Below are 11,175 nucleotides of genomic sequence, written 5' to 3' on the forward strand. Positions count from 1 at the left end.
GTAACTAATAACATTTTTGAATAATGTGTGAACAATATAAATTAATAGAATTAAAAGAATAAATTTAATGAATAATATTAAATTAGGATGTAATATACTTATATTTGATTGCTAGTTGTTCATATTATTCAAAATAACTAACCCTTCACAAATGTTTAGGTGGTGGTCCCATTTCTATCATTCTATGTGACTAGCTGATTTCTTACAGCCGCATAAATTCCTGGCAGCAAATAAACCAAATTTTCGCTCAATGCCACAAATTTTGTAAGGTTGTGTTATGTTTACAAATTACAACTGCACCATAATCTTATTGCTCTAACACTCAAAATTTTAAATTATTTTTTCTTTATTATATATTAAATTCAGTTTCTAACTTTGAATACGCATGCTCCTTTTATAGAATAATAAATATACATAAAACAATTGAGCAAATAATGTCGCCACAGTGATACGAATTTTCCAGGAAAGTAATCATATCCCAACTAACAAGTAATGTATAGCGGTTGAGATGAAATGGATGTGGCATGGCACAGCAATCAAGGATGGCTGACGTCATCTTTGGAAGTTTATGCACACTGACCCAAAAAGTGACCATGTTCTTTTCATTTATATTCAACCTTCCTCTTCTTCCTCTTCCACCTCTTCTGTTCAAACCTTGAAGAAGCAACAAGGTAAGCATCTTCTGCTTTAATTTCATTTACTGCTTTCTACATATGCTTTCACAATTTCATCAAAAGCTCATAATAATTCTCTGTTTCTGTTTGAACCAACTAGAAATTTTGCTTCTTATGCATGTTAATTGATCCACTTAGAGCAGTCAAAATGGGTTGACCTAACAAATTAAGGTGTGTTGAATTACTAGTGTTAACGTTAGAATATAATTAGGATCAATTAGAATTATTTACTATAACTGAATATTTATTATAAAATATTAAGTTTTTATTATTATGATTATCTTAGTACCTATAAATATCTTTTTATATTATATTATTCTACACAACTTAAATAAAGACAACTTAATTATATTTAATAATATATAAATTCTTCCTCCAGTCTAGTCTCTTGTTTCTAACAGTTAAGATGGCTGCTTTGGCAACGGCTGAAATCTGTGACACAAATGCAACACACATAACAAGTGGTGATTTGAGGGTGCTGCATCCAGTGTTCCAGGTGTACGGTCAAGCGAGGGGATTCTCAGGGCCAATTGTGACCCTAAAGGTGTTTGAAGACAATGTGATTGTGAGGGCAATGCTTGAGACAAAGGGAGAAGGGAGGGTTCTTGTGATTGATGGTGGAGGGAGCATGAGGTGTGCCCTTGTTGGAGGGAACCTTGGTCAACTTGCTCAGAGCAACGGTTGGGCGGGGATTGTGGTCAATGGTTGCATAAGGGATGTGGATGAGATCAATGCATGTGACATTGGTGTGAGAGCTTTGTCCTCTCATCCACTCAAGTCTAACAAGAAAGGAACTGGGGATAAACATGTCCCTATCTATGTTGGAGGTGCATTCATCCGTGATGGAGAGTGGTTGTATGCTGATACCGACGGTATCATCGTATCCAAATTCGAGTTGTCCGTTTAAATTCCATGAAAGATTCAACGTTACAAATTCAATGGTGATTAATCCTTCGCCCCATTTCATCATTAAAATATTTTTCACTTTTATTGTTGGTATGTTTGTAAGCTTTAAAGGATGATATTGTGATTTGATTTTATTTAAAGTAGAAATATTTAGCTACCAATGAGTTATAGTTCAAATGGCATAGTTTCTCCATACTCAATTAAGAGGTTGTGAATTCGAATTTTCTATCTTTGGTAAAAAAAAATAGAAATATTTAGCTTCTTCGGGTAACTAATATTTCAGAAGTTGTGATGTATGTGAACTTACTATACTACTATGTGCATTACCTTTAGAAAAGTATACTCTTTATGGCAGAGTAAGAAAATGGATGGTTTCTGATCTGACTTCATTCAAAGATGCTGCATTACCTTGAAAAATATATATATAGTCTTTGAATCTACCGAAATGTTTGATTACTTTGACCAAATTCCTAGCCAAAATCTACAAGGAAAATCTTTGAACCAAAAGTGTCATGGTACAATTTGAAGTGAACTTGGTTGGGAGTTTGACCAGCTTATTTCGTAATGGGTAATTTTGTTTACAAGATGGTTTTTTTTTAAGTATTAAAATGGGCTAAAAATCCAAAAACTTATACACAGATAAATAGGAAGACTTTCCTTTTTTGGTGAGTGACTTCCTTATTTTTTAATATACATATAAAGGTATAAGAGGCTGGCCCAAACCCAAGTAATGAGTAATAAATTATGGGCTTATTATAATCAACGTTAAGCTTATTATAAGGGTAAGGGATCTTTGAAAACTTAGCCCACTATTTTCTAATTTGCTAAGAAACATTTATCTTTTTTCTTTTAAATATTTGTTGGTTTTCTTCTCTCATAAATATTACTCTCTCAACAATAATCTTCCAAAGTCCAAAATATTGTTCTCGCTAACAATTAGGTGAATTGCTCACGAATCACGAATGTGAATTTATAGAAGCTACAATCCAGATACGTTGACATATATTATTAGTCGAATTTCCTCCCAATCATCAATCTGGACATTATGCACCTTCAATGGGTGGGACAAGATGCGTTATCTCCGCATTGCTTTGATCACTTTAACCAGAACTAATAGGAAAAAAAAATGTATCTTCAACATCATTAAAACATATTTAATTGAAAATAAAAAAAATCATAAAAGTATATAAGGCAATTTACCTAAATAAAATGGTTGGGAGAAATTTTTACTTAAATAAAACAATTGCAATTCTTTTACTTACATGTCTCGATTTATTATTATGTATTACCACGTTTTACTTTTTACACATAAATCGTAGCAAGTAAGCACGGTTTATGAAGTGACCAAGATGAGTATAAACCGTAGTAATTAAGCACAGATTATGTATGAATAACGTGGATAGAAACTGTGCTAGGTGCCAACGGTTTATGAGTAGTCTGTGTGATCATAAAACTCCCTAAGTTATCACAATTTATGCGTGGATTAATATAAATACAAAATTCACCTATCACATTGATTAAACTTATTTATTTACGTAAAGTTTGTTTATGGACTAAGCAAACTTATTTACATTTTAATTTTAATACGATTTGAATTGTATTAAACAATTTATAAATCATTAATTTAATTGGGACACTCTACTTTACAGATTAGAGTAGTATAGAGAGCATATAATTTTTTTTATAGTTATTTTTTATTATTTTATTATTATTCAAAATGTGGGTCCTACCTTTATTAATCTCTCTTTCATTCTATTAAAGAAAAAATATGTAAATTTACATCTTTACCATATAATTCACCTAATTTAAATCATATCTATTTAAATTTTAAATTACAAACTAATATAAATTTTATAATTTAAAAATCTAATTATTTAAATAAAATTAAATTGATTAAAAATAAAATTATACTAATACAATTTAAATCGTATTAAAACGTAAACAAGTTTGTTGAGTCCATAAACAAACTTTACGTAAATAAATAAGTTTAGTTAATGTGATAGGTGAATTTTGTACAAACTTTATGAAAACACAATAAAAAAATTAAATCCTAAAAAATAACATGATTTTTTTAGAATTAATTTTTTTATATTTTATAATAGAAATAAAAAATCTGATTAACATTGAGCTGGTCCAATATTCTAGATAATTTTATTTTTTTAGTGTAATTCGAATTGCATCCCTTATAATTCGAATGAGTATAATTCGAACTACCTGGATCAATCTGCATGCATAATTCGAATTAGGTAGGTTCGTATTACGTACGAATTTTGGCTGCTGATCAACTTCAAATTACTGTTGGTTTGTAATTTGAATTAGTTTGATTCGAATTACATAAAAATACGCTTCTAGTTGATCCATATTACATTTTTTGCTTTGGTTGAATCATGTAATTTCTCCTCCATTCTGATCTAATAGTGTGATTTGCCCTTATTATTTAGAAAACTCTCTTCCTCACTTGCTATTGTAAAATACTTCTCTTCAACAGCTTGAATCTCACTCATATATATAGAATTTTTCTCTTCATAAACCGTGACAAGTAACAAAGGTTTTTGCATTTACATATCACTTCATAAACCGTCGGAAGTAACAAGGTTTTATGATCAAAGTTCTCTCTTCATAAACCCTGCTTAGTTACCACGGTTTATGCTCATCTTGGTCACTTCATAAACCGTGCTTACCCGCTATGATTTACGTGTAAAGAGTAAAACATGGTAACTTACCACGGTTTACATAATAATGAATCAGGACATGCAAGTAAAGAAATTGTAATTGTTGCATTTGAGTAAAGACCCAACCATTTTATTTAGGTAAATTACCCAAGTGTATATATATATATATATATATTGAAGAAAGATAGCTCAACATACTAAAGTGGAACATATAAGAACAAGAAACAACAATAAATATAAGACAATAAACACAGTCATATAGGGTATAATCCATTGTCATCTCCGACATTGCTATCAACAACCAAACGGATCAACACCGCATCATTTCCTGTAGCTCAAAAACGACTTATTCTTGATTACATCAACACCTGTCTCAGAGCTTCGAAAGACTTTGCTATTCCATTCCAACCAAATGTTTCAGATAACTGTAAAAAACCCTATTAGCCACTTCTTTTGTTCAATGTTACGACCAGACACTTCAATGCAACTCCCAAACAATTCTTTGACAGTCCCGAGAATAGCCCTAACTCTATCAGCACACGACAACCAAGCGCACCATACCTACCACGTAAACTCACATCCAAGAAACAAATGATGCACAAATTATATTTTCTTTTTACACAAAATACAAATCTTATCACTATGATGTATAATTCTTAGCCTTCTCAGTCTTTCTTTAGTGTTGACCCTACCTACTAAGATAAACCATGCAAATAGTTCAACTCTTGGAGAAACCAATCCTTTCCATATGGTATTAGTGAAGCTATAACTTGTGATGTCCTCTGCGAGAGTCTCTTTCTACAACACCTGTACAAATAAATTAGTAGAAAAAGCATATGTTTTGTCAAATTTCCATATAACTGTATCCTCTCAATCAGACGATAGTCTTGCTAGCCATAATCTCCTATGACAGATCCTTGTTGATTTGAAATAAATAAGAGTCTTAGAAAACTATCTTTCAAAGAGCCACTTCGTAACCAATCTTTCTCCCAAAATCAAATATGTCTGTCATTTTCCACTTCTATAGACAAACCATTGATCATCATATCTTACCTATTGCTCTTTCATATTAAGCTGGCAAATATCTTTCCATGGGCCACCTCTTGACGGTAATGGCTGTTTTGACAACATTACAGTTGGGTTCAAATGATTACAGGAACATACAACCTTCTTCCACAACGGGCAATCTTCCTTCGAAAAGCGCCACCAACACTTGAACAGAAGTGACACATTTCTAATTAATACATCCCCACCCCTAAACCACCTAACTTTCTCAGAGCTTGCACCATCTGCCATTTCACAAGTGGCATACCGTTATTCCCATCTTCTTTACTCCATAAAAACCTTCTCTGCAATTTAATTATCTTTTCTGCAACCGCCTTTGGTATCGTATATAGGCTTAAGTAGTAAATCGGCAAGCTATTAAGAACAGATTTTATGAGAACCAGCTTACCAGCTTTGTTGAGAAACTTCGCTTTCCATAAGCTAAGCTTATCTTCCACCTTGTCTATGATCGGTTTACAGGTCTTCACCAATCGAGCAGGTAAAGCAACTTCCGCACATCCCAACAAACCACACATATCCGTCACCCAATCCTGCTCATAGTTAACCGAAATCAAGTTTGACTTATCAAAGTTAATACTCAAGTCAAACATCAACTTAAAACAATGCATAAGCATCTTATAATTCACTATTATCTCCATTTCCTGTGGGCAAAATAAGACTGTGTCATCTGTAAATTGGAGATGCGACAACTCTATGTTGTCCCACCAACAATGGAGCAATGCGTCCATTTTTGAATGCCTCACCCACCATCCTGTGCAAGATGTCAACGACAAGAACGAACAGAAAAGGAGAAAGATGATCTCCTTGTTTAAGTCCTCTCTCTATTCTGAACGACTTTAATGGTGACCCATTAATTAACACCGACATAGATGCTGTAGCTACATATTCCTTCGCTCATGCCCTCCATCTAAGACCAAAACCCATCTTTTGTAGCATAAATCCACAAAGCTCCATCTTACCCTGTCGTAAGCTTTTTGAAAGTCTAATTTGATAATTGCCGCCTGCTTCTTGCTCAACTTTAGCCATTGGACCGTCTCACAAGCAATGAGAGCACCATCATATATTTTTGACCCTTTACAAATGCAGATTGAGTCTCTCCCACTAAACCTGGCATTACTACATGCATCATTCTCACCAAAATTTTGGATATCACCTTATAAACACAACCAACTATACTAATCGGCCTCAAGTATTTAATTTCCTTGGCTCCCATAAATTTTGGGGCTAGCGCCACCCATGTTACATTAACATCCGTTGGTAACTTCGCAATTTGGAAAAGTCCCAACACGACTGCAGTAAATTCCTGGCCAATCTCACCCCAACATTTCTTTATAAAGTTCATATTATACCCATCACTACCTGGCGCTTTACTGGACTCACAATCCCAGACGGCCTCTCGTATTTCCTCAGGCGATAGCATCACCTCTAACGCTGCTGCCGCTTTATCATCAATCTGCCTTACCAACCCGTCATGGATCCCAGTCATAGGAGTATATTTCTGCCGATATAGATCCTTATAAAATCCTGTAATTGCAACCTTTGTTCTAGCCTGGTTCCTCACCAATCTGACATTAATTACTAGAGAATCGATTATGTTGTTCCTCCTTCTAGTCGACGCTAGGTTATGGAAGTACCTAGTGTTCTTGTCCATATCTCTAGCATGTTGAGATTGAGACATCTGCTTCCAATGAATCTTCTTTCTGGCATACCACTTCGTACAACAAGTCACAAGAGCCTTCCGTTTAGCCTTTAATGTTCTGTCATAACTACCAGCACTAACCATATCATCAATCTTCTTAATCTCTTCCTCAAACTTCTTTATCATGTTGTCCATGTCCCCAAAATTGTCCTTATGCCATCTCCTCAGCAGTACCACCAATGCCTTCAGTTTATTAGTGAACTGTTCATCACCTAAGTTCCTCCACTCATCCTTCACCATCCTCAAAAACTCTTCATGTGTAAACTAGGAATCCAAGCTCTGAAACGGTCTTGGACCCACACTAAGCTTTGTATCTTCTAGAATCAATGGGCAATGATCTGATAGACCTCTAGATCCCCCTCTCAACCGAGTATCTGGAAACTCCTCAAGCAACTCCACACTGACGAGAATCCTATCAATGCAGCTACTAGATCGATCTCGAAAACTATGTGAACTTTCGATCAGTTAGGGTAAATCCACTAGCTGTAAATCTTGCACCTATTCCTTAAAATCTTCCGCAGATGTTGGTAAACTAACAACGCCTTTCCTTTCCTCCATCCTTAGTATCTCGTTAAAGTCTCCCATGAAACAAAACAGTACTTGACATAAACCCATAATATAGCTTAACTCATCCCACATCACCAATTTCTCACTCCGTACATGTGCTCTATACACCAAGTAGAATGCATAGTTAAAATTTTTTTTATCAGCAAACTTTCAACGCACAGCTAACCATCCCCTTTATAACAGTTTGACTGTTTAAACAATAAATCATCCCACATTAATAATAACCCGCTAGAGGCACCTACTAATTTCACATAATCCCAACCCATCGTGCCACAACTCCACAACCGTACTACATCAAACTTAGCCACTACCTCCCTTTTGGTTTCAATCAATTCTAACATATTCAACTTATACTTTTCTTCAACTCTTTTATCATACTCAACTTCTCATCCCCTCTTAGTCCTCTAATATTCCAGCAACTATTTACACACCATGTTATGTTGTTTGGGCTTGCTCCTCCTAACTTTCTCTTTTTGTTTTGCCATCCTTCTTTTTTTCGTAATAGCTTCATTCTGATTTTGTAAAATCGCCATAATGTCTTCTTCTTCATCATAGAAAACCGTACCAGACTCCACCGCTAACTTCCATGTTTCCTTATTTTCGGTCAACTAATCTTCCTGCGTACACCTCTGTTCAGCATTTCGATTTGTATCTTCCACTTCTGTGTCGGATCCAACATCCTCTGTATCCTGTTCTTTGGCATTTTCATGTTCCTCAACTTCGTCTTTACCTCCTACCTTCACCTTATTATTCTCACATTCCTGGAATTGCATCCTTTGGCCTCCCTGGTTTGCATGGTCCGTTCTTCTTTCAACAAATCCCTCCACTTTCGGCCCTTGGTCATGTCCATACACATTGTTCGCTGCTTCCAACCTATCCACGACAATGCTGCACGTACCCCGATCTTTACTTCCGTTCTGCGCCTTCCTACCGTTGCAACATGCCATACGTCTCCTCGGCAAAATGGAATGCGTCTCACATTCCTTAGCAGTGGCGTGCTTAATGGCTTGTGGATGTTGGAAAGTGCTACTCGTACCACGTATCCTTCCATTGCTCAAGGAAGGATCATCCTGCACCGACCCAAAATCCATGTATAGCCTCTGACCCAGGCCAACTTCCATATCATGCTCTTGTTGTAACAGCTCCCAATTCATCCCCTTATCAAACCCACAATGTTGCACAAGCCCATTATCTTGATGGCTCATAAGGAGTCTATTCTTGTGGGCCTCCCTATTGGTGAAGCCTAGACCCATATCATTCTATCCTTGAACTACTTCCTCAAATTTTTTGGACCCACTTCCTTTATCAAAGTAATTCTCAATATCCGTTCTTTTCGAATCAGTCTCCTCATAATTATCAAATTCTCACAATCAGCCTCATCATTAATCCTTTTAATTTTGAACGAACCCATTTTCCGTTTCACTTGATACGATTTTAAATTTTCTTGATTGCATTCATTCAAAAGAATATCTGGTGTTACCATTCTACCCTTATCTTCATCACCTTCGTTAGCCGGTGTCACGATAAGCTCAGCCGTTAGATCCCATACTGCCGCCATTCCACTGGCACGTGAACTAGAGCTTTCACACGTTTGCCTTACGATTGCATCTTCCAACAAACATTTATCTCCATATATCTCATGTCCCACCTCCTTTACAAAAACATCGAAGCTACTACTACCTACAGTGATATGCACCCACTCCTTAATTATGTCAAATATATAAGTATCAGTTAACACTCGACCAATGCTGAATGATAATGCAGACTTCGTTATATCGTCACAGTTGACTACTTTCCCATATAGACCGCCTATCATGTTGAACATCTCCATTGACTAAATGTGTAAAGGCACTCCATACCATTCTAGCCAAACTCTTCTAGTCTCACTACGTTCTAATTCCTCCCATCTCCAAACACTATGAAAGAATTGTAGGAAACTATTCATTTTAAACGTGTATGCTTCTCTTCATTCTTCACAATATCAAAAACTAATAAGGCATTGTACGCTCCAAGTTCTTTGAATTTAATAACCTGAGAAAAGTTCTTACTGATCGCTCTCTGTAGCGATTTGAAGTCAATGGCCATCGTCGTTTCTCCCACTAAACTCCTTAGCAGCCAATCGAAATTCTCTTTTGCTATTGGGACTTGAACCTTCTTCGTCCAACTGTTTTCATGCGGGTCCTTAACCGATGTAGCCTTCTTCGTTTCTTCCACTCTTGTAGGACTTTCGCCTCTCCTAGGTTGTCTGTTCTCCACTTCAGTTCTTACAATGTCTCATTTACGTAACCTGGTGTTCTTCCCCTTCATTGACTTTCTATACTTAGCCTCACCTACAGAGATTATCTTTTCCATTATACTCGTATGATGTATTTCTGCTATAGCCTTCATCGTCCCCCTTTCGTTGTATAGCGAACAAACGCAAATAAAAACACTTTTTCATTTTTCAGCTTACGAGCTAAATAGATGTCATTGATTCGTCCTATCCAATAAAACAATGAAATAATTTCTTTTTTAAAATATTTTGTGGTAGATTGATGATAAAAATAAAAAAAGAATCGTTTCTCAAACGTTAATATTCCTATCGATTCTAAACTCTAAAATCCTTTATCTATAAATTCCTAATTCTATCCTACTAAGTGTTTTCCATCCCCTCTCTCGCTCATCTTTCTCAATGTTTCTTCTTCTCAGTGATTCAACATATTCTTATTATGCGTATTATTTTTGTATTTATATATATAAAAATATTATTTATATATTAAAATTAATTATTTATTTTATTTTAAATATATATTTTTATTTTAATCTATATTTATTTTTTAATATGTAATGTTATAATTAATTTGGATATATACATACCATAGTTGTTATATATAATAAATTCTTGATTTCTTGTATGTTGCACCAAACGCTCATTCGAGAATGTTCGGGACGCACATGTGTCCCAATGGGCGCGCGCCTATTGAATCCGCAACCTGCGGGCACATTCAATTATTAATTAATTAATAAATCATAATCTCTAGCACACAGATAGATAGTTACATTATCCAAATCTTTTTCTTTTACCTCTTTAAATCGTGATCTCTAAGGCTAGATAGATAACTATGCGATCCCATTCATATCTTATTATAAAAAGTCATTCTAAATTTCTAATATAATATAATTATATTACAGTAATTATTATAATTATAATATTTTAAAAAATGTAATTAAAATTAAAATGATATATTTTATTATTAAATAATATTTTTTAAAAAATGTTATTTAAAAAATATAATTTTAATTTTAACCATATTTATATAATTATTATAGTTATCATACAATTCACTTATTATAAAATGTGACAATAATATTTAACTTTTTATTTTGCATGATAACATGATGAAGATTCTTGGCTTGTTCGTCAAGTTGTGTAAAACTAGTGGTGGGCCTTCTTAATTCACTCGAAGATATCACTTAAAAATTATTAAATGATACTCATGCTCTGCTCTTATCTGTGTCTATCTTTTATTTTTTAAGTTAAACAGAGTCTCGAGCTGTACCTAGGAAGAAGCATAATATAATATACTGAAAATTAAAAAAAAAAAAAATTAAA

The 11,175-nt window shown here is 34.5% G+C and overlaps 1 protein-coding gene across 5 annotated transcripts; it reads left to right on the top strand.

The window, feature by feature from the left end:
• The first annotated feature begins 388 nt into the window (after positions 1–388).
• Positions 389–1,741, top strand: LOC107468747 (putative 4-hydroxy-4-methyl-2-oxoglutarate aldolase 3). Of its 5 annotated transcripts, none has more exons than XM_016088106.3 (2): positions 389–671; positions 1,076–1,741. In XM_016088106.3, exons 1-2 carry the CDS (start codon positions 569–571, stop codon positions 1,579–1,581), a joined length of 609 nt encoding a protein of 202 aa, XP_015943592.1. In that variant the 5' UTR covers positions 389–568; the 3' UTR covers positions 1,582–1,741. The 5 variants fall into 5 exon arrangements, with proteins under 5 accessions (XP_015943592.1, XP_052110846.1, XP_052110844.1 ...); XM_052254886.1 differs by having other exon boundaries at positions 390–671; positions 1,059–1,741; XM_052254884.1 differs by having other exon boundaries at positions 392–671; positions 1,054–1,741.
• Positions 1,742–11,175: the final 9,434 nt, after the last annotated feature.

Source organism: Arachis duranensis, chromosome 10 (genome assembly GCF_000817695.3).
Source record: "Arachis duranensis cultivar V14167 chromosome 10, aradu.V14167.gnm2.J7QH, whole genome shotgun sequence".
NCBI classification, from domain to species: domain Eukaryota; kingdom Viridiplantae; phylum Streptophyta; class Magnoliopsida; order Fabales; family Fabaceae; genus Arachis; species Arachis duranensis.

Bases quoted from the DNA above. Each gene is read 5' to 3' on its own strand.
- LOC107468747 (XM_016088106.3), top strand. From the start codon at position 569: ATGCACACTGACCCAAAAAGTGACCATGTTCTTTTCATTTATATTCAA. The intron at 672-1,075 runs GTAAGCATCTTC...TGTTTCTAACAG, and splicing joins AACCTTGAAGAAGCAACAAG to TTAAGATGGCTGCTTTGGCA.